The 24,481-nt window shown below is 41.8% G+C and overlaps 1 protein-coding gene across 2 annotated transcripts in view; it reads left to right on the forward strand.

Moving 5' to 3' along the window:
- The window catches only part of LOC141907872 (nucleoprotein TPR-like), a 73,213-nt gene extending 48,964 nt beyond the window's left edge, over positions 1-24,249 (forward strand). For both annotated transcript variants that reach the window (XM_074797623.1, XM_074797624.1), the window contains exons 42-52: positions 477-573; positions 9,867-9,936; positions 12,572-12,649; positions 13,358-13,522; positions 13,906-14,110; positions 17,991-18,100; positions 18,186-18,286; positions 18,893-18,981; positions 19,661-19,904; positions 22,393-22,586; positions 23,062-24,249. In XM_074797623.1, the coding sequence (XP_074653724.1) occupies positions 477-573; positions 9,867-9,936; positions 12,572-12,649; positions 13,358-13,522; positions 13,906-14,110; positions 17,991-18,100; positions 18,186-18,286; positions 18,893-18,981; positions 19,661-19,904; positions 22,393-22,586; positions 23,062-23,387 (1,679 nt within the window). In that variant the 3' untranslated portion in view covers positions 23,388-24,249. The remainder of the gene's footprint in view (positions 1-476; positions 574-9,866; positions 9,937-12,571; positions 12,650-13,357; positions 13,523-13,905; positions 14,111-17,990; positions 18,101-18,185; positions 18,287-18,892; positions 18,982-19,660; positions 19,905-22,392; positions 22,587-23,061) is intronic.
- Positions 24,250-24,481: the final 232 nt, after the last annotated feature.

The following is a 24,481-nucleotide window of genomic DNA, read 5'->3' on the forward strand; positions in this document are numbered from 1 at the left end:
ATGCTTAATATAGGGGGGTAGTTATTCAAACTGCTGGTAGGTGGCAGGGTGGGGTGGCACAAATATGTGCTACCTCTATTTAGTGAACACCTCTCTATAGTGAATAATTTCTTCGGAACCCCAAACATTCATTATAGAGGTTATACTGTATTGCTGTTGTTAGTAATCAGGTTTTATCTCTTTTGAACGATTGCAACACCTGTCAAACATGGTGAAATATTAGCAACTAAAGGATATACTGAACCATGGTGTAGGTGCTCTAAAGCTGTATGCTCCATTATTCAACACACTGAGATGGAATTTGTTAGAATTTTCAAACTATCTCCAGCACTCTTTTAAGGAATTTATAGCACTTTAAGGGTTTATGTCTTTGGTTCCTGAACTCATGCCGTAGTCAGAGATTGATGTGAAAAACATAGTGAAAAAAATTCTTTAAGTTGATGTCAAAAATTATGGAAAATTATTGATCATTTCAGCAACGGAGCCATCAACCCACGAGCCAGCAGTGCCCTTTACATCAACAGACGCAGGTCCATCTGCTGCTTTAAAACGAACGCGAGAAGATTCAGACGGGTGAGTTTTACCTGTCCGGGGGCTGGTTGCGCAGTTGTGGCTTCAGTCCAAAAGTGGTCTTAAATCTAGTATGTTTGTATGGTTCATCTGCCTGAGAGAAATTGGTTGATTAGATACAAGATGGCCGTCCTGTGACCTTTCTTGTACCCAAAATGGACATTTTTGGCCTGAATCCCGAGACCTGTAGCTTCCTCTTGGATGGAATTTTTCATTGAAATTTGTGATGAATATAGCAAGGGATTTTACACATATCTGACAGATCTTTTGATCCGTCAAGCATTATGCTATTGGCAGCCATCTTTGTACTCATCAGTCCTCATTTGTAGAAACGTTTCTTGAGGAAAATTGAGCAGATTTTTAGCCCAGACTATATGTATATTGAAGGACAAGACCAGCAATTTTCATATCTAGACTAAATTGTAATGATGCTGGCTTGTTTACACCAGGGAAGGGATCCCACCTCTCTGAAAAGACTGGCTTTTCTGTATTGTAAATGACTGTCATTCTGCGCTTCTGTGCGTTCAGAAACATTTGATATTAGTAGTATGGATGAAGGTTTACATGTGGTTTGACGTATTCAATCATTAGCTTTCTCCTTGATGACCTACGTTGCCTGTTTCTAGGGGTAACAGGTAAAAAGAATTTGAGAAAACCTTGTCTAACACAGTTTTTGTTCATTTTCCTTAAAGAGTTGGCAATTAAGTCATACAACCAGCTGTTGAAACCATACGGGCTCCGCAAAGAGCGGTCATTTAGTTAGGATATTGGCAGGAGGAGGCTAACTTTGAAATCTTTGTTTTCAAAAGTTAACGACTGCCACCAACGAACAAAGGTCTTTAACCAGCACTACTGGAAGCATGATGTTTACATTCTAAAAAGTTACTAATGTCTTTAATGCCCATAAAATAAATTCAAACACAGTCAATCACCCAATATCTAAGTATTTTCATATTATTTTGGTATCCATGCATACTGAAATTAATTGTAAAATTGTACCTTGTAACATGTTCTCTGATTGAGGTGAGTTTCAAGTTCATTGGTTCTTATAGTTACCTGGGTGTTGAATAGCTTAATACCTTAGTATTATATCGGTACCTAGGCGTATTTTGTATCCATAATCAATTGCAAAATTCTAGGATTGTGGTGAGTTTTAAAGGTCTGTTTGTTGAGCATTTCAAACCACTCCCCAAGTGGGTGTGGCGTACATCATATAGTGTACATCTTATGCTCTGCCAATAAGAAAATTTGATCCCTACTATCCACTTACCGTATTTTCCGCCCAATAAGCCGATTTTGTAGCCTCAGAATTTACCCCCTAAAAATTGGGGTCGGCTTATTCGCCGGTAATATCTTAAACCTAAAAGTTACTTAGCTCATTTATGCCAGCGACTACTCCGAGCAATGCCGTCAGTGGTCTGTGTACCTCACCCGTATGATTGATCGCACCAACAATGTCATTAGACGTAGGATATAAATGATACCAGGTAAGTATGATACATTACCGGATCATTTTATTTATCATATGTGTAAATAGATAAAGCAGGGATCTGATTTTTCCGGCTTAAACCGGATTTCCGGCCTTTGGGACCAAAATATTGACCTCCTGGGATTTGCACAGATCCGTTGAGAGAAGTGGGGGGGGGGAGGGGGTGAGGTACTCTGCTGACTGACGATTGGTACCGGTGAGCCATAAAAGCGTTCAAGACCGGACAATCAGAAGTCTTTTTTTGCGCTGGATGGTTGCGCTGCTGTCAGAATTTGATGACGATCGACGACCCTCGAGCTATTAATAGACAGTGTTCGCTCACGTAATGCTAAAAAATGGCTTTTATGGCCCGTGGCGCCACCTACTGTATTTTGATATGCTAATGAGCAGGTGATGACGTCACTGTAACGTTTCAGAGTGTCCGCGGAGCAGATTTTCAGCATTACGCGAGCGTATGCTGAGTAAACTATCGCTCATAAATGAAAACAAAAACAACTGTAGTGAAAATTGTTGTTTATTTCTGAATGGAATTCCTCACTGAACAAATTGATGCGTAATAAAGGTAGATAAACCGATTATTAACGAAATTACGGACCAAAACGTCGCACGGAGAGTAGGTGTGACAGACAGTAGTTGTCTATTTCCTGGTTAGAATTAGGAACATCGTATTTCCGTCGAGTACTGTACCCTTTCCTATGGTTTTTGCCAATATTTTCTAAATTTGGATTTATCGCCAATGGTTTTTCTATACGACCCGGCCCTGCGGTATTGCATTTAGCCACTGGCGAAATCTGCATCTTTTTTCTTGGCGTTCTCGCAGTAGAACGCGTTGGATTTTTTCGCCGTAAAAATCTGGGAATTAGGATATTAGGGAGTTTTCACTCTCATAACGGTGAGTCCGTTCGGTTTGGGGGTCATCCCTGGTTTCTTTTTTTTTCCGTAAGAATTTTATTTACAAATATAATTTGATTGAATTGAATTGTTTTGATATGTAACCGGATAATTATGCCACCCCCTCCTAAGGGTCAGCATCGTGGCGGGGAGGGATGTGGGGATTTGTTTGGCGCCTGGGACAACCACGATTCATGTGCGTCGTGCAGGCGCAAATCCGGTCAAATATGTGCAAGGAGCAATCCTTGCAAGATTTGCGTCTTGTGGTCCGAGGACCTTTGGCTTCGGGCCGATAAGGCTCTTAAACTAAGAGATCGTCGTCGAGTTAGCAGGGATTCGTCGGTTTCGGCCGATGTGCCAACCGACGTTTCTAATCCTGTTTCTTATCGTAAAGCGGAGCGGTCGCCGGTCGTTCAGGTACGATCGGCTTCCCAACTCCGTTCACCGGGGAGGAATGCTGGTTCACCGGCACCGGTCTCCGGTCATTCACCGGTCTCTGGTCGTTCACCGGTTCGGCCGGTTCAGACTACATGTTCGGAACCGAGCGCGCACCGCGGTAGTCGCGAACGGCCCGCACCGGTTCGGTCTGTACCGGTCCGGTCGGGCATCGGTCCGGTTCGGCCACCGGTCCGGTCCAGACGTCGTCCGGTTCAAAACATCCGGTACGTTCATCGTCTGATTCTGATCGTCGCTCCGGGGATAGAGCTCGCTCTCCCACTAGATTTAGACGCCGTGAGCGTAATAAACGAGCAAGATCTCGCAGATCAAGGTTTGATCGCGAGAGGGACTACGATCGTTATTGTCGGAAGTTTCGCCGTCGGTCTTCTCATCGTTCGTCGACGTCGGTAAGCGATGAAAGCGATTCTTCTAGTAGGTCGCGATCCCGTTCGAGGGACCGTCACCGAAGTCGGCATGATCGTCGGGATACTGGAAAATACCTGACTCAGAAGGATTTCCATGTATTTGAGGAGAAAATTTTAAACTTGTTATCTTCGTCGTAACAAGTCGCTGCAACTTCTACAACAGGTAAGCCTATTCCTAATTGTCCGGTTAGAAGTTCGCCAGCCCACTCAGTTTTTCGGAATTCTGACTCTGAATTCCTGGATGCTGCGGTAGGGTCTGATTTCAATGAGGATCCGGTCCCAGAAGCGGCAATTCCTTCTAGGGTCGTTCCTGTCGCGAGCAATTGTGGGTTGCCCTAGACGATGGGGCTTCCCTGGCTCGCAATGTATCTCCGTCCCGTTCAGTTTTATCCGAACCAGCGTGGGACATGCCATTTAGAGCGATGATAAGTGAGTTCTTTGTCAAGCACGGGGCAACTCGCGCTAAGCCCACAGCAGCTCCTCTGGTCGGTGAGTCAATGGAAGCTTATCGCCCTCCGGACTCCGATCTTAACGTTTTACGGGAATCGTCAGCGGTTTCGAGAGAATGGGCTCGATTGGATACGCAATTATGGGGTGAATGTCGGCCTGGAACTTTTTCATTTCCCCCTCCAGAACGGGGTATGAAATCTGGGAAATATTTTAGTTCAACCGATCCACCTATAGGCGCATTTCGCTCGGCGTATTACGCAACTCCAGGTGCTGTGGATCACAGTCATAACTGCCTGGATGCTGATTATACTTTGATCAGCCCGGATACTGTTACAGCACAGTCGGGTATTCGTTTGCCAAAGTCCGGTTTGGTGGCCATGACGTCAATCCTGGACAATCTTACCAGGGTTGGTTCGTTTCAAGATATGGCACTTAAGGTGTTGACGGGTGAGCTTCGCGAGACTCACGCCGCCGTTCATGCGGGCTCCGAGAGAGTCAGTTGCCCTAAAACTGGAGGGAATGGACCGGATAATCCAATCTTTGGCTCAGTCTGTTTCGCATGTAATTCCGTTGTCGGTTCGGGGTCAGGCTAATCTGGTGTTAGCCTCCCGTCAGTCAGTGATGGACTCCAGTTCCAAAACTCGTCTACCGGATATGGTGTCCAATGCTTTGCTGAGAGCCCCATTGGGGACGTCTTCTCGTCTCTTCTCCGGTTGGTGCGCTCCGGTTTCCGCAGAGCTGAGGAAGATTCGGGAGGTTCAGGCCAAGTCCAACCCCCGAACTCCGTGGAAAAAGCGTTCTGGTCCGACGCCGGCGGCGCAAAGTTCGGCACGGACGCAAACAGGACCATCTCAAACTTCAGCATTTTCTCAGGCGGCTTTGGATGCCGGTTGGAGAACTAGCGCGCAACTTCAACAATCGTGTCAAGCCTCGTCCGGTCGTAACAGTTCCGGTTCGTATCGAGGCAAGGGGAAGGCTCCAAAAAGGGGCTCTTCCTTTCGGAAAAACTCGATATGAATTCTTGGGACCAGTTGGAGGTTGTCTGCAGCAGGCAGCAACCCACTGGTCCGAACTCTTTGGAGACGGTTGGCCCTCCCGGGTCGTCTCTCGTGGCTACCGTCTCCGTTTCCTAAGGCGACGGTGCCTGATGAGGTCACCTCCCGACATGCGGCCAAAACCAGGTCAGGAGGCCTTAATCTCTCCGGCTCTCAAGGAACTGGCAGAGAAGGGAGCGATAGAACCAGTTTGCAACGAAACTTCTCCCGGCTGGTTTTCTCGAATATTCATGGTACCAAAGGCCACAGGGGGTCAACGGACAGTGATAGATCTGTCATCCCTCAATCGGCACCTAGACATTCCAAGGTTCCGGATGACCAAGCCCAAGGACGTGATTCAAGGGCTCCGTCCGGGTCAATGGGCGGCTTCATTGGACCTGAAAGATGCTTACTTTCAGGTTCCAATTCACCCAAAATCTCGGCGATTTCTCAGGATAAAGTGGAAAGGCTGCCAGTTCCAATTCAGGTCTCTTCCATTTGGCCTCAGTACGGCCCCGAGGTTTTCACCAAGTTGGTCAAGTCAGTTCAGAAGGTACTTCAGTCAAGGGGTGTTCGACTGTTCGTTTACCTCGACGACTGGTTAATAGTTTCGGCTGAGGAATGTCGGGAGGCAATGACCTCAGTCTTGGACTTAGTCCATCAGCTAGGGTTCCGCGTAAACAGGGAAAAATCTCAGTTGACGCCGGCCCAACAGTTCACTTATCTCGGCATGGACTTCGATCTCCGAATCGGCAAGGTCTTTCCGTCTATGGTTCGAGTAGCCAAACTTCAAGAAGCTGTAGCGGGAGTGTCCACAACCCCGAGAACAGCTCGTTACTGGTCACGGCTTCTAGGCTCCATCAGCTCCATGGGTCTGGTGGTGCCCTTAGGCCGCCTCAGAAGCAGGCGCTTGCAACAATATTGGAAGGTCTTCTGGTCTCAGTCGAAGGGCAACTGGGAGGCCTTGATTCCCGTACCTCCAACCGTTCTAAGTCCGGATCTTCAGTGGTGGGCGGCAACTACGAATCTTCGGCTCGAGGTGTCACTAGCCCCGTTAGAGGCTCCAGTTCGTGTATTCACGGATGCCAGTTACCAAGGATGGGGGGCACATCTGGAGAACCGCGTCAAAGGCGGGAGATGGTCTCGCTACGAGGGCACCAACCACATAAATTTCCTAGAAATGCTGGCCGTGTGGAAGGCCCTGAAGTTCTTTCACAGGAGAGTGGAGGGCCACCACGTTTGGTTAGCCACAGACAATTCAACAGTGAGGGCTTACCTTCAGAACCAAGGGGGCACTCACTCAGAAACCCTCACAGGTCTGTCGGCCAAAATTCTTCTTTGGTGCCAGACAAAGGGCGTGTCCCTGACTGTGGCACATTTAGCAGGGAAAAGGAACGTGATGGCCGATGCTCTGTCTCGTCGAGGTCAGGCTATTGCGACAGAATGGGTTCTCCACCAAGAAGTAGCCGATCGGGTTCGGGGCATTTTTGGCAATCCGCTGCTGGATCTGTTTGCCACCCGGTTCAATCGGAGGTGTCCTCTGTTTGTGTCCCCGTTTCCAGACGCGGAAGCGTGGGGGTCGATGCCTTCTCTCTGGACTGGTCGGGGATGCATGCGTATGCGTTCCCGCCCACACCAGTCCTGCCGCGCTTACTGGATCAAATAGAGAGATCAGTCAATTGCAACATAGTTCTGGTAGCACCATGTTGGCCGGCTCAGAAATGGTTCCTACCACTTCTCAACCTACTGTGCGACAACCCCAGGATTCTTCCGAATTTCCCATCGCTTCTGTCTCAGGGGAACTTTCGGCATCATCCAAACAGCCAGTGGTTAAATCTGCTCGCCTGGCCATTGTCCAGCGATCTTTGTCAGCTTCAGGCTTTTCAGAACAGGCTGCCTCCTTTATCGCAGGATCTAAGCGGCCATCAACAAGTACCATTTACGATGCCAAATGGAGTCATTTTGCGGATTGGTGTGCTGCAGGGGAAATTGATCCATGCTCACCCTCTGTAGCTCAATTGGCAGATTTTTTACTGCACCTATTTGTAGTAAAAGGTTTGCAGGTCATAACTATTAAAGGTTACCGCTCCGCGATTTCTCATACATTGCGTGCTTCTGGATGGCCAAATGTAGCAGGGGATCATCGGATATCCCAGCTGGTTGCAGGGTTTTCTATTTCCCGGCCTCGGGTAACAAGGACAGTTCCACCATGGGATCTGTCTGTAATTTTGAAGAAGTTAATGGAGGCTCCATTTGAACCTCTTTCGGCAGCGTCATTTGCAAATTTGTCAAAAAAGACTGTATTTTTGCTGTTCTTGGCTTGCTCGGCCCGTCGCTCTGAGATTCATGCGCTTTCAGTCCGACAAGGTCATATTGTCTCTGGGCCAGCGATTGAATTTGTTTCGCTGCGGCCTGCTTTGGAATTTTTGGCAAAGAACCAACGACCAGGCTCGGTTGGGCGTCAATGGCGAATTGAAGCCCTAAAATATCGAGTGGAACCGGGCATCCCGGACAGGACTTTATGTCCTGTGCGGGCGTTGTGTTTCTATTTAGATCGCTCTGCTTCACGGAGGGGTTCACGGGAGCGGTTATTTATTCCGCTGCTGGATCACCTAAAGGGGGATATTTCGCGGGACACAGTGGTGCTCCGTTGGAGTAAGTCTGTCGGGCCGCCTTTTGGAATTCACCGTCGACATTCACGTCATTTTATTTACGGGATGTTTCAGGCCAGTTAGGCTCATTAGCTTCACTTGGTCCTGTTGTCATGGCTCAAGGTGTCCGTTCTTTCCGATCGGACCCTTTAGTGTAGAATATTTATGTTGCATTATCAGGATCACGGGGTGTATCCTTGTACATAGTTTGGGCTCATATCTGCAAGTATTAATTTCGCAAAATTCTGGGGGGGCCCCTGAGCTGGACGGACTCACTGTGGCCAACCGGTCTTCCCTGTGCTACAGTGCTCCATTCCGTGCTTGGGTAAGTGCTCTCTTTTTCCCTCTTACCTTGCGTTTGAGCGGTGGTTTTTCTATCTACCTTTCCCACCATCCTTGTGCTAGGCTAGTCTAGCAAAAACCATAGGAAAGGGTACAGTACTCGACGGAAATATTACAATTTTTGGAACTAAAATTTGTATTTCCGAGTAGTACTTACCCTTTCCTATGGTGGGAATCCCGCCCACCTGCCCCGCATAGCTGTTTTTTTTGGTCTGCTATGACGTAAAAAGATGGCGGATTTCGCCGGTGGCTAAATGCAATACCGCAGGGCCGGGTCGTATAGAAAAACCATTGGCGATATAATTCCAAATTTAGAAAATATTGGCCAAAAACCATAGGAAAGGGTAAGTACTACTCGGAAATACAAATTTTAGTTCCAAAAATTGTAATTTTTATCCGAAATGCTCTAAAATCGCTCTCAGGGCAATGAAAATTCAAAATTTTTCTGGGGAAGTGCCCGCAGAAACACAGTCATCATACGGATTATTAATCAATTCGTTGAGCGGAGTATCATCTTCCACGTCAAATTCATCACCTGCTCAGATCATAACATCCTCTGTACCGTCCAGAGCTTTCGAGATACAGCACTTTTGGAACGATTTCTTAACCATTTCAACTGATGATTGGTCTTAAATTTTTAACTATTTCTACTTATTCGCTATGAATTAAATAACTGAGTGGAAAATAACTGTGCACTGATTGGTAAATTACTGAGAATTTACTAATTTTTGACAGATTTACGAAGTTAGTCATGGCCTTTGTTTTAATAGTGCCGGATCAGTGACGGCCAACTATAGCCTGAGAAATCAACATGGAATTACTGGAGATGCGCGCTTGACTTTTGAACCTAATTTGACCCAAATTCTCGTGATAAAAGTTTTTCGTTGGTTATTTAATCTGATAACAAAAAGGTACCTTAAATTTTTAACTATTTCTACTTATTCGCTATGAATTAAATAACTGAGTGGAAATTCTGTGCACTGATTGGTAAATTATTGAGAAATTACTAATTTTTGACAGATTTACGAAGTTAGTCATGGCCTTTGTTTTAATAGTGCCGGATCAGTGACGGGAAACTTTAGCCTGTGAAATCAACATGGAATTACTCGAGATGCGCGCTTGACTATTGAACCTAATTTGGCCCGAATTATCATGATCAAAGTTTTTCGTTGGTTCTTTAATCTGATAACAAAAAGGTACCAAAAATATACAGTCATGCACACAATAAACAAACTATAATGCATAAAACGGTTTATAAACGGTAAAATGTATCTTATAAATCTTGCGGTAAGATTAATGATGTTTCAATATATTGAATTTGAATTGATGTCATTGTGTGATCAGCCTCAGGACTTCAGAATCACCAGCTGTTGCTATCACCATTTCCTAAAAAGAGACTCGGAAAAATTCAATACCGATTTTTGGAGTGCTGAGCAAGGGACTCGGCTTATTGGTCGGTAATATGCAAAATACGGTAACTTCTTTCAAGGGGTCCACTTGACATCTGCTGCCCAAGATGAAAGCATTAATTTCAGATGTTAGAAAATTAACTTTTGTATTTGTTTTGTTTTGGCAGCGCTCTAACAGAAGATGACAACAATCACATGCTGAAAAGAAGTAGAACTCAATCAGAGGACAAGGAACAGGTAATAGTTGATACAGGCATTGTTTCTACAGTACTGGGAACTCGGGAAACACTTTGGCAATTTCCAAATGATATTTCCTGGTTTGGAAATGTTTTGGAATTTGATAGATTTTCCTCTCAACTGGTAAATTTTTGGGAAATTCATTAGGAGCTTCGTCACATAGCTTAATTCAGACATTTCAGTTGCTTGCGCAGGTGTTGCATCCTCACTTGGCAGGAATTTGAATGGGTTGGTTTGACTCAGCCACGGCATGGAACCTTTCACACTAGATGGTGCACATGTTTGTGTGGATGTACAAAAACTTGCAGCACCAATCAGATAGCCCGTTGTATAATCGCTGAGGCAAATGTTATGGAAATAATAATGACATTATCTAATGCAGCTGTCAATCTGCGGTCTGTACCCACCCCTTCAGACAATTGACAGGCTATTGCTATCCTTATAAAAACTTATCGTCAAGACTTAGCAAGATAACAGAGTTGCCGCTTCTCCGGATTTCTCCGGAATTCCGGATTTAAAAAAAATCCAATTTCATTTCCGGATTTTCGGGAGAAGTCAAATAACCAAAAAAGAAAACATCGCGAAAAAAATAAAATCAATTCGGGATTCGACCCTAAACATCAAAACGTAACGGCTCCATAGATGGTTCGAAAAAGCCGTATTGTGCTGCCACGGAGTGGCAACAACTCCGCAGTACACGATTAAACCAAGATGAAGCGATGATCGAAATCGACTGACGCTTCGTTTGTTTTTGGCTCTGGTTTATATATGAGGTCTATTTGACGGAACCAATCGCTATTTGAAAAAATGATCTATACACATTGTTGTTATTGACATATCTTGGAAAAGGTGAGTGAGTGTATAACCTTTGAGAAAATGCTTACTGAAAGTTTGAAGCGACAGATTTTCATTGGATTATAATTTACAGACGTGAAAATTGATACACACTTCCGGTAATGAAAGTGAGGCCTATAACGTGTATTGCGCCAGAACGCATCTCCTGGCGTTCTAATTTCAAAAATTTTTCTGGGGGAGTGCCCTCAGACCCCCGACTTATTTTCCGGATTTTTAGCTTCACATAAGTGGCAACTCTGCAGATAAAGCAACAAGGTTCACCAGGATATCACCAATACGGTATGCTGAGGATTTCAGGCACAAGCCATAGACAGCCCATCACTAACATCAATATTCAGGAGAGACATCGCCACCGTTCAGACTATTACAAAGTTCGAAACACAACCCTCGGATTGTTTAATTCAAACAAATTGGAAAATTATTGTGAAAATTCATAAGAGATGGATGGAGATGGACAAGTTTACATTTTGTTGTGGTACTTGCAGAAGGGACAATAGGAAACATAAGTTGTCAATTTGGCCAATAACGATTTAATCATTTGGCCTCATATTGTATTCTGACCATCTCAATGAAGTTATTTCAAACATAGAAGCACTCTTCAGCTTTCTCACTTAGACTGTGGTTTATTTTGTTCGCAGTGATGAGACGATGAAAGATACATAACGTTGCTTGTATTTATAGGATGAAGGGCAGGTGGTAAAATACCTAATTAGATACAATTGCAAACTTCACACTCATTTGCGTAAACTATATATTTAAGAAATCCATAGTACCTTAGTTATCACGTGTATGTACGGTTCGAATCCTGTTCATAATTAAATTCAAAAATATCATTGACACTTTGTTAAATCACACAGACAGATCGTCATTTCAATGGCAACATATCGACAGACATTCGCCATTCTGCCCTAGATCATAACGCTAGACATTCGACATCCAAACGACCCATCCTTACGCATGTTATCGACAGGCTTTTGCCATTCTTACAAAAACTGATCGTCAAGGCATCGATAAGGTCGACGTCTATCGTCTGAGGGGGTGGATACAGACAGCAGATTGATAGCTACATAAGCTGCGCACTCTGGCTATTGTGGCAGGATATTGTACCTTGGCGATGCCATCAGGATTGAATCCCTGCCGGGGGAGGATTGTGAATTGTAGCATCCAGGAGAGCCACATTGGAAAATTTCGTCGGGACGATAGAGCCTTCATTTCTCAAGAAATTTTTTTCAAACTCGATTCACAGGTAGGAAATGGTCCGTGGTACATTAAAATTCAGGTCGATAGGGCCTTTATTTCTCTAGCAATTTATCTAAAACTCGTTACAGGTTTGACATGGTATCTACCTAGCTACGATACCCCAGTGTTTTTAATTGATGTAGGCAGTGTTACCAAATTGCTTCCTGATGTATTGGTCTAGTATAGACATAGCTTATAAGCGGGGGGGTATCAGAGGTGTGCTGACTCATCTTGATATTTGATAATTGTTACCTCTGTGATAGGATTCATCTCCTGTAGAATTGACGTTCCCCAGATTTTTTCTAGCCACCAGAGGAGTTGAGTATTAAATAATATACGATACCTCTCATTTAATTGGTACCTTGGTACCTTGGTAAATTTTGTAACCTCAATCAATGGCAAAGTTGTAGCTTGTGACATGTTCTATGATTATGAGTTTTGAGATCATTGTTTTCAAGCATTTCAAACCACTACCCCAGTGGGCTTGGTGGTGTTTCTGGAACCCTAGTTCTAAACCTTTGAATGTTTTCTGTGATTTCAGGCTCAAGCTGAAGAATCTCAACCAGAGGATGCTGTCGAGTTAGACAATCTACCTGACTCTCAACATGAAGACAAAGCGGTAATTACTGACTCTCAATTCCCTTAATGACACAATAGACCAAATCATAGAATTATAAGCGAATGGGAATACTGACTCTGTGACGTCTATACATTTGCCTCTGCGATCTTTAAAATTGATCAGCTGCCTCACTGTGAGCAATGAACAATAGATTCTTAAGAATATTTTCTCTGCAAGCATTGAGGACCATATTTGCCAAGTTGGTAAAGTTTTAAAAGTTGTAAACCTATCATGAAAAACACCAATTGAAAAAAGACTGTCAACCAGTCTAGAAAATCTATTGTTTGTCATTGACGGTGAGGGGGCTGAACAAAATGTAAGGTGACTAGCCATGCTGGTTGCCTTAATGATGAATTTGTGATATTATCACCTTTCCTACCCTTTTGATCATTTGAAGTCCCTTCAAGAAAAGATGGTTGCCTTCATAAATCATCCTCTGACATTATCAAATTGGCATCGTCATTCCCCTTATGACATCATCGCATTAATTCCAAATTCTGCAGTGTATGAAAGATTTTGAATTTTCTATTTTTGCAACATTCTAGACTGAAAATAGTCCAGTTTTACTAAATGGAATTTTCTGCTGTGTTGTGCCTACAAACAGGATAGCTTCGAATTATATGTTATAATTTGGTTTTTTAAATACGACAACAATCTTCAAACTCACTCAAATTTCAAACTGAATTTCCCTGTGCTGTTGTTATACAGGATGAAGATGACAGGGTGAGTGCAGAGGAGGAGGGTGATTACACCGTAGAAGATGAAGATGAGAGTGATGATGTAGTAGAAGAGGAAGGAGGAGTTGATGTTGAAATTGATGCTGATGATGACATGGATGAAGAATTTGAAGAAGTGGAATGTGAAGAATATGAGGTTAGTTATGTTTGGTTTGAATTCAATGCGCATTTGGATCAACGATAGCTTGACTGAGAGTTTAGTTTCAACTCCACCCAAACAAAGTTTGTTCACATCGCAAGCAGCCAATCAAGGACTGTGTAATTCCCATGCACTAGAGAAGGATCAGCAGAAATGGAACTACGAGATATCTCATATTGGCAATGGCTGAATCAGAACATCGAGATAACCCACTGCAGTATATGTCTTAAAACAGTCGGGGGTTGAGAATTGTGAATTTTGTGTGAACGTAATGAAGAATGAAGAATTTTTTTTTTGAAATTTTGAGAAATTTAATTAATTTTATGCAACTTGCTCAAATTGTTCGAGATTATTGATTATTATTTGTGATCCGTTTTTAGGGGTCTCTAGGAGACGACATTGAAGGAGAATTCGCAGGTGGCGAGGGGGAAGGGCCAGAAGATGAAGATGTCGATGACGATGAAATGGAAGAAGATAACGAAGATGAAAGCGATGATTCTGATGTGGTAGTCATCTCTGATGATGAGAGTGTCAGCACTGTGCCGACAATCAGTTCAACGCAACAATTGGCTACATCACAATCTGGTCAGTATTCGGTTGTTACCATAACAATGATATTGAAATATACGCTGCACTTTACATTATAGAAAAAAGATAGATGCTTCTTCAAAAAAGGTTACTCTCATTTGAATTAAGAATTAATATGTCTAAAAAAATGAGTTTTGAAAGTTTTGACAGATTTACACTCTGAAAGAAATAGGAAGAGAATTCCGTAGAGTCGGTACAGGGCATACAAAAGCTCTGAGGTCAATGATTCGTTTAGGAGCATGTACGACCATGCCAGACCAGAACGAAGTGTCCTAGAAAATTAATAGGGTAACAGCTTAGAATCAACGTTAACATTTATTTTCCATTTCATTGATGTTTAGAACGGAAATTTAGCGGTGTTTTGGAAAGAAATTGAACGCGAACCGTTCATTCTTGCATCGACATTCAAATGCGTTCTAATCGCGTGTACGATACGTGTCAATAGGTGCGATAAATGAGAACACGATGCGTTCGACACGCAAACATGCGCAATTTACATTAAGTTAATTCTTAGCTGTTCCGTGCTAAGAAAGTTAGTCCTGAAGATCCTGGTTGTCCATACCATAGTAACATCGTCGAAAACCAGTTGATAATTATAAAAGCGAGAAACAGGAAAACCCCTGATTTACCGCCACAGCCAACGTAATCTTGTACAATCCTATATAAATGCATTACAATATTTCCCGATTTACTGCCAAGAATAACTCCATCCTTAATTATATTACAATAAGCCTTAAAACTACACAGTAAATGTATCCGATGAACACAGTGTTGCAAGTTTTCTATGTAATGCACAGTATATATAATAAGATAAAACCCACAATCTACAGATTAAAAGAATTTAGAAACAAGAATTTATTTATTATCACACCTGAGGATGATCTCTAGGGTGAGATCGAAACGTCGTGTCTTATATATATTTTAGATTCAATGAATAAATTCTTGTTTTTAAATTCTTTTAATCTGTAGATAGTGGGTTTTTATCTTATTATCCGTTCACCACGTTTGAGTGTGGTTATCGTTCTACAGTCTATATAATAGTCAGCCCTCCGGTAAGGTAGGCCTAATTAAAATTATTTTATTGAAATGGTACCGATGGAGTAAGTAAAATGATTTTTGGCGATATATGTATCAAGGCTGCGTGCATTATGGATGTGTATTTATTAATTGATCACCAATGTATATCATAGTATGTATCATAAATGGCCTACGATGTTTTCCAGATGCGCCCCGATATATGTTATGCAAAAAGTTTTTGAAGATTTCTTTCTAGATTTGATTTAGTTAAAGTATAATTACATAGCCATAATTCATCAAAACAATATACATCGTTCTAAGCAGATATTAGTAGGTATATTAGTAGGTATTTGATTGACTTGACCTTAACCCCAATTAACCGCCACACTCCGTTTACCCCCAAAATCGGAAATCCCCGTGCATGACATTAAATCGAGGTATAACTGTATTAATAAAAAATTATGATTAAGAGAAAATTATGATGAAAAAGAAATATGATTACCAGTTACGGGAAATTATTGTTAGCACAAACTTATTATTAAAGGAAGTTCAATTGTTAGAAAGTAATTGATAGAAAGTAGAAATATTTGATTAATTTAGCTCTAAATCATAATTGACAGTTATAATGGTAAAGTAATTCAAGTTGAAATTAACAATAATCATAATTAGCCCGCTTGGGACTTTAGTCTAGTCTTCAGGGCTGCGATTTTTAAAGTGGTGATACGCCCTATCCCGGTGATAAATCGCTATCCCGGTGTTAGATACTTATATCACTGGGATAAAATCAGCTCTCCCAGTGATAAAGTTAACATACCTCCAACATGGTGATAGCAACACTATCACCTGGTTAAATCATCAAAATGTCACGAAAATATATTCATTGTGACTTGTAAATGTCGTTTTGTAGAGTGACACAGGCCCTTGGAATAAAATATACCTTTTTTTCATTGTAATGGTTGCATGGTGTCTGATCACTGCAATGATATATCTTATTTAGTTACATAATTGAAGAAAGGGTACTTGATACTAGCGAAAACTCCATGAACCATATGGTTTTTTAAAGCCCTTGGAATAAAGACTGGTGCACACGTGTCAGGGGACACTGTTCTAGGCGATTAAACAAAATCATTTGTACCGTATTTTCCGGCAATTAAGCTGACTCGGCCAATAAGCCGAAGGCAGTTTTTTAGCCTAAAATACATGGATTTCTGAATGCATCACCCAATAAGCCAAGGCCCTTCATCAGGAGATTTAAATTCACTGATTTGTCAATAAGTTCGTCTTAATTGACGATGTATGAGGCTGACAATAGGTGCCTGCCGATGTGTGAGAGTGCTGTGTAAACCATCATCGCCGAGGCGCTGCTATATATAAATTCGCTCAGGTGACATCTAACACACAGAGCCATATATTGTAACCTACATTTGCAAACACACGGCCGACTGCTGGCGCCCGAATTTACTAGCGCTGCAGTATTAGATAAGCCGCTGTGAAGTGGAAGAAACAAAGTAACAAAATAGTTCTAAATAGAATATTGGTAGTAAATTATGACCTCAAATAAATATGTAATACTGATTTTGATGATCTTCAGGAGCATAAGAGTGACATAGTTCGGGAAGTAATTATTTAAGTCAGATCGTATCCCTCCAATAAGCCGATCATGATATTTAAGGGTAAAAATCTGAGGCTAGAAAATCGGCTTATTAGCCGGAAAATACGGTAAATCGCCTAGTGTCTCAGTGTCAAGCTATTTTGAGGGACAGTTCTATTTCAAGAGAGAAAAGGGGTACATTCCCTATTGAATAAGGGACAGGTCTTGAATATTAAGTACCTGAGTACCTGAATAGATCATTTGAGAATGAATTGCTTTTCGTTTTCCAAAAATACAAACATGAAAATTGACCCAAATTTCTTTACACTGACAAGGGCACAAATTTAGGGGGTTAAGCACGGCACGAGCCTGGGTCGACACTTGAAGATCAGCTTCGGCAATTCAGTCGGCTGACCAGTGTGTCCTAGGATTCTGCGGGATTCGAACTTTATGCTGACCAGCGCGCATTTGTCATCATAAATTTGCTCCTGTGGCTAAGGGGATTTCAACAATTTTATTTTTTGATTATTGCTATTTGCATTTGAATCTATTATGCCAAGAAATCCTATAAGTTAGTTCTTGAAGTGAGAAATTAGATCGAAATGTCAGCCATTTTCTATTGTCATCACCGCGATAAATGCTCTTATCCTGGTGATGGTTATCACTGGCATGGAATGCTTTTTAAAAAACGGGAATTTATCCCTGTGATAACAATCACCGGGATAGCTCTATCACAGGGATGACTTAACACCGCTTTGAAAAACGCAGGCAAGGGCTATTGCGTTCACTTTTCGTTTGTTGTCCTGTCTGCCCATAGAATTATTTTGGGAAGTTTAGAAGACACTTCAATGGATTGTTTTGATATTTGGTTTGTACATGTATTTACCTCAAACACATCTTCAGCTCAAAAACTGGCCCAGTTATATTCGAGATGGCTATTGTGACATGGTTTATGATTGTGGTGTGTGTCAAGGTTACTTTTTTATATGGTTACCAGGGGGCGTTGAATGGCAGAATAACTTAGTATTTTCATATTTTATTGTCCTTAGCCATATTTTGTAATCACGATCAATTGTAGAATCGTAGCTAGTGACGTATTCTATGATTGCGGTGAGTTCTTTCTTTTGCGGTGAGGTCATTCTTTCTTAATATGTTCGCCAGGGGCATTGAATAATTAAGTTTTCTGTTAATTGAGCATTTCAAACTACTTGCCAAATGGGCATGGTGTCCCTCGACCCCTAGTTTCTACTTGATTTTTGTTTTATTCAGTTGATTCATCAATGCAGCAGACGCCCACATTACAGACTCTACCGATGGTAGGAGGCGTTCCACGAACTCAAACCACAACTCGTGCTCAACTTACACCATTCACATTCCCGGTAAGGGGGTCACCACTGACAACGAAAGAAACTCTCTTGATTATTTTACTTTTTCATAATTTTTTTTTTGTTTTCGACAAATCAGAATCAAGGAACCGGATTTGAAGATGGGGATGACTGCACTGTGCCAAGCACACCTACTCTGAGTTTACCACGTAGGAATGATGGGTTTGCTGAGGCTGTCAGGTAAAATATTAATATACATTAATAATATGATAAATATTAACGTTCAATGGTCAAACCACTCCTTAGTGGTCCAACTAGTTGACCACTTGTCTGCTCTACCCAGTGCTGGTCATGGTTGACCCATTAGCACTCAGGAATTTCAGTATGTAGTCTCAATTACTCCTCAGAAAATTCAAGGGAAAAGCCAAAATCACGACACCGAATAACTCCTTTGCTGTTTATTTCCATGCACTACGAGTTCGTGTAATCTTGTAGTAAATAGTCGAGGCTTTCATACGATATAAGATTTGATGAGGTAGGCCACCAAAATCGTGTCCTTTTGGTACCCCAAAATTCATCCAAACTTACTTGGATTTGAAGTGAGCGCTCAGATCTGTCATGTTCATACTCCAAATCATCGAAAAATTTTAATGGGAGGATTTTGATTTCTGTACGATACTTTAAGGACTTCGGTGTCTTGTTTATCATAAGCTATTGCGTTTGAATCCCACTATAACCGTTTTTGTGCAGCATATGAAAAAAAGAAGCGGACGGATTATGGGGGCTTGAGGAGTCTTAGGCAGGGCTATAAACCCCGTAATGATTCGTTTGTTTGATTATTTTCAGTTCACCACAGGTTCCTCACGGTCGGTTCATTTTCACAGAGGGCAGCAGCGGTCAGTCGTCGGAACTGTCTCAACTTGCTTCGCAAGGGGGTTAGTTGATTAATCTTTTAAATCAATGACTTACTCAAATTCAAAGTTGGGACGCAAAAATAGTGACAACTTCAGTAATGTGTTCACTTCTGATCACTTACACTTAGTAAATGGAATTAGAAATACAAATTTGATTTCAAAAATAGTAAAGATTTCAGTAATTTGACAATGCAATTGACAATTTAAAGTGAATTTAAATTGCTAATACAAATTTGGACTCAAAAATAAAGATTACTTTATTAACCCTTTCAATATTAGTAACTAACGATACACTGCGCCGCGGTGTAGACGCACTATAGTGGTACGCCCGTTTTTCAACACTAGGGTGGAATTTTTCAAAATTTCCAAATCATCTCCAGCACTATAGGGTATTGATTAGTCAGCACTGAAAGGGTTAATGGGATGACTTATCCAAATAACTACTAAACCCTTTCAGTGCAGTGAATAATTTGGTGATGGGTTTTGCTAGTATACTGCATCCCAGTGTATCAATGTGATTAGTAGTTAGTTAGTCTGTAATGAAAGATGACAGCACCTGTAAATATAAGTAACTAACTATACTCCGCGCTGCGGTGTAGATGCACTATAGCCGTATGCCTCTTATACAACACAATTGGATGGAATTTTGAAAATTTTCAAATGATCACCAGCTCTTTGAACATCTATTTAATTGTTGCAGCTCTTGGGATGGATGACACGCGGATGGATTTAACCCAATTCGATGAAGGAAATCGAAATGCATCAACCACAACTTCGCCAGTGCCACCACCTGTAGTTGTGACAGCGCCTGCCGAACCGCAGCAGACGACCGCGTCTGAGACACGAGAAACCGACGGAGCAGCAGCAGAGGTTGACATCACACCACAGGTCGAATCAACCAGTGATATATTCAATGATGAAACATATACACCAAACGAGGAAAGGTTCGTGTTTTAAGAAGGGTCCGTGCGACTCCTTGATTTTTAGCCCACTTGGGACATTAGTCCCAGCAGGCTATTGCATTCACTTTTCGTCCATCCATCAAAGACGGAATCCAGTTATTTTGGGAAGTTTTGAAGACCCTTCAATGTAATGTCTTGATAGTTGGGTTACAAATGTATCTACCCTAGACGCATCTTCAGCCCAAAAACTGGCTCTGTCAGATTCAAGATGGCCGACTGGCAGCCATTGTTGTTTGCCAAAATCAGCACTTTTTACACATATTTCAGGTTTTAGGGGGAAATTTTGAAGACGCTTTGATCAATTTTCTTGATCTTTCATAGGTTTTTTGTATCCCCCAAGGGCCTATCAGCATGAGAAAAATTGGGTCGATCAGACTGAAGATGGCCGTCCTGTGACCTTTTTGTGCCCTAAGACAGGTATTTTTGATCAGCCAATTATGATGCAATTGGTGGCCATCTTGGTGTCTTCAGTACTCATTCGTAGGTGGAAAAAGTATTTCCACATTATATTGATACCTAAGCATATTTTGTTACCACAATCAATGCAAAGTTGTAGCTCATGACATGGTCTATGATTGTGGTGAGTTTTAAGGTCATTAGTTATTGTATAAGGTCACCAGGGGACATTGGATAATAGAATAACTTAGTATTTCCTTATCATTTTGGTACCTAGGCATATTTTGTTTCCATAATCAATTGCTAAATTGTAGCTCATGACATGCTTCATGTTTGTAGTGAATTTCAAGGTCAGTGAGTTTTGCATATGGTCACCAGGGGCATTGAATAGTAGAATAACTTAGTATTTCCATATCATATTGGTACCGAGGCATATATTGTTATCACAAACAATTGCAAAATTGTAGCTGCTGACATGTTCTACAGTGTTGCCACTTCTCCGGATTTCTCCGGAATTCCGGATTTTAAAAAAATCCAATTTCATTTCCGGATTTTCGGGAGAAGTCAAATAACCACAAAAGAAAACATCGCAAAAAAATTAAAATAAATTTGGGATTCGACCCTAAACATCAAAACGTGACGGCTCCGTAGAGGGTTCGAAAAAGCCGTATTGTGCTGCCACGTAGTGGAAACAACCCGGCAGTACACGATTAAACCAAGATGACGCGACGATCGAAATCGACTGACGCTTCGTTTGTTTTTTGGCTCTGGTTTATATATGAGGTGTATTTGACGGAACCAATCGCTATTTGAAAAAATGATCTATAGGCGGTAATGAAAGTGAGGCCTATAACGCGTATTGCGCCAGAACGCATCTGCTGGCGTTCTAATCTCAAAAAAATTTTTGGGGGAGGGCCCCCAGACCCCCGACTTATTTTCCGGATTTTTAGCTTCACATAAGTGGCAACTCTGGTTCTATGATTGTGGCCTATTTTCAAGGTCATTGGTTTTTGTGTGGTCACCAGGGGGCGTTGAATGTTCAAATTGTTAGATTAAGCATTTGAAACCACTTTTCAAGTGGGAATAGTGTCTCTGGACCCCTGGTTTTAGCTCTGCTGTGACAGCTAATGGGTTAAGGGATTAACTATCTTCGTTCGTTCATTCGTTTGTGCGGCCGTCAACTTTTAAGCCACGTTTGTTTTGGTCCCTCCCCCCTATGTCTTCAAATTGCCACTAGTCCTCCAGTTTTAATGAGATCAATGCCTAATTTGGTAGAATATTATAACTCGTAATCTGATAAAAGAATGCCCGTAACACATAATTTGCCTGTATCTTTGATCTTAGTGTGTTGCATTTAGGTTGAAATTTGGAAAGTATCGAGCTCAGGAAATGCTGTCTGCCTGTCAGCGAATTGTTTCTATCAGTTTTACACTGTAGGTGCTTGCAGACGGATTTATTCAAATGTTGTTCATAACGCAGTTTGTGTTTTACACTGACTGGGGAGGGGGTGTAGACTTGTCACTGCAGGGTTCAAAATAAAAAATAGCCAAGATCTTATTTCTTGAAAGCACAGTGCGAGTGAGGGATTTTCTAGATGAAAATTACCAGTTAGCCTGCATATTAGCTACGCAAACTGTGCCGTTTGAAGATACTGTACTCTTGGGGTATCCTGAGTTATAGTTAGCAGTAGGTCTAGTGACAAAGGTGCTGTAAACACGGGGTAAGGTGAGCGGTATCTTGACTCATGTAGTGAAACAAACATACTTACAAATTGACGGACAAAATGAAAAGAAAATCCTGTACATGATGTGTGCAGTAGAACAAAAAATTTGATTAGAAACTCAAACTTGTTTTCACTGGCAAATGAATGACCATCTCACCACTACTGCTAGTCAATTTTAAACATCTGTCTTCCATCATATGGATCTAATCAACCTCTTGTTGAAATTAGGTGCCTTTGAATTTAAAAAGGGCAGAATTTTGGGGGTCGAATGGAGGGCTTTTTACAATACCTTCCATTTCCTCTTGCCCCAACAGATTTTCCATATTATAATCTTCCCTGTTTCTGTTTTAGATCATCAACCGCGGTCACTTTTACCACGACTGAACAAACAGTAACAGACGACACGACTGTCGCCCCAGATGTAGAGTCAACCGGTGACATTGTCATCGATGACAATTCATCAGCGCAACAATCGATCATCACAAGCGTCCCAGTCGCTGTTGCTACAGACGATCACTCATCAGATTTGCACAGCGATAGTCAAAGTATGTTTTAGAAATTAGAGCTAGCACCTGGCTTTTAGAAACAAGATTTATCAAATTCAAATTATCCAACTATGACCATTGATGAACCACTCTAAGGATTATATGTCAAGAAATGATACCTTGTTTCTCCTAATCCGCCGCATCATTTTGAAAAGTGCAGTAAAATTTGAAATCCAGTTCATTTCTATAGCTGCTGGGTGTGTCATTGAGAAATGGATCATGAGTTTCAATAAAAAGTAATGTGTAGAATAGATAGGCGGCCTGCCTGTTCAACGCAGCAGGAAAGAGAAACAAGATATCAATTTAGAGTATGAAATATTTGCGACTATATCCTAACAGTCATCTTAAGGAATACTGATGTTGTCCTCATTGAAACCATTGTTCCTTGTGTTTTTGATTGGATCCTTCATTTCATTTTCCTATTTTCTGTTTTTATAACAGAATTTATCAAATTCCCTTTGTATTATATTTTCAGCTGCTGCGAATCAACGACGAATACAACCAATTGTCTGGGACGTTGCCCCGGCAACGACAACAATGACATCGACCACCCCCATGACGACAGCTCCGATTCAGCGGATCCAATCAATTCAGACACTCGATAGTGGGAATCCACGCCAGTCATCGCAGATGAATCAACCGGTGCTGCAGCAACAACGAATGCACAACAATCAATCGATTATGGTACATCGCGGCGGGGCTCACAGAGGTCGCGGGGGAACCGCAAGACGCAGTCGACAATTCAGCGGTCCTAGACGCGGTGGTAACCGTGGTAACCGTGGCAATATGGGGCGATATTAAACTGTGCCTGCATTTGAAACGTACCGGTACTCAATTCAAAATCATGGATAATTTGAAAATATGGTGCGGCGTATCATTAGTTACTAATATTTCACTGATCAGTCAACAATACTTATCATATTGCATTTTCCACAAATAGAACTTTTAAATATAAGGAAAATTGGTAGTTTATGTAATACCTTGATTTCTGAGCAGAAACTATACTATAATGTCATGTAAATTTATTGAGTTTGGTAATTTGTGTTGGATCTCCTAATCTTGAAATTGAGTTTAGATGGGTTCTGCTTCCCACACGGATGTAGAGTTCCTGAGGAGCGTGGTTAGTTTTAGCCCAGAGTTTACCCATGGAGTCCGATTACTGGAACCAAAGGTGGATCAGTGTTGACACCGTGCTGTGCTGCCGCTATGCTCATCGTTGGGGGAAATTTCGAACACGACTCTGTATTGAAAGGTGCTTGCTCACTACACCGCAGGCTGCAAATTTTTTTCACAAAAGAGTTTCTGCCATTTTGTTCGCAAAGAGGATGCTCTGCTGTGTTTGTAAAGACGATAGATACACTGAAACCACTGAACGCATCGTCAAGAGCTCTGTTGAGTAGGCCTTCATTTATCCAGTGTAAACTTGTCAAATAGAAAACCTCAAGACATCGATCTCGCCCTATGCTGCATTATTTTAGTAAACGCTATTTTCGATAAAATATATTGTGACGTCATAGTTTTCGATACTAATTCCAACGGATTTTGTAGATCCCAGTCGAGACCGGGCACAAAAGTACTGTTTCGTGTTGGAAGGGTCCGAACCTCCGAGAATATGACACTAACAAAATAGTTACAGCTACAGATATACAACTTTATTTTCACTCACATGCCACAAGCATTCATAATGTCTCCCTTTCTTAAAAGCAATGTCAGAATTACAACAAATTACTTTAATCCAATAAAATCACAACTTGATAATTAAGCAACATTCTCATATTAACTAGATTTTATATAATTAGTGGTAGTCGTGAGATAGTGTTACTATCTGATGTGCTTTTCGGTACTGCCTCGATCTGCGGACGTGACGATTCCTGTATATTCGTGGCCTCGGGTAT

This window comes from Tubulanus polymorphus, chromosome 6 (genome assembly GCF_964204645.1).
Source record: "Tubulanus polymorphus chromosome 6, tnTubPoly1.2, whole genome shotgun sequence".
NCBI lineage: Eukaryota > Metazoa > Nemertea > Palaeonemertea > Tubulaniformes > Tubulanidae > Tubulanus > Tubulanus polymorphus.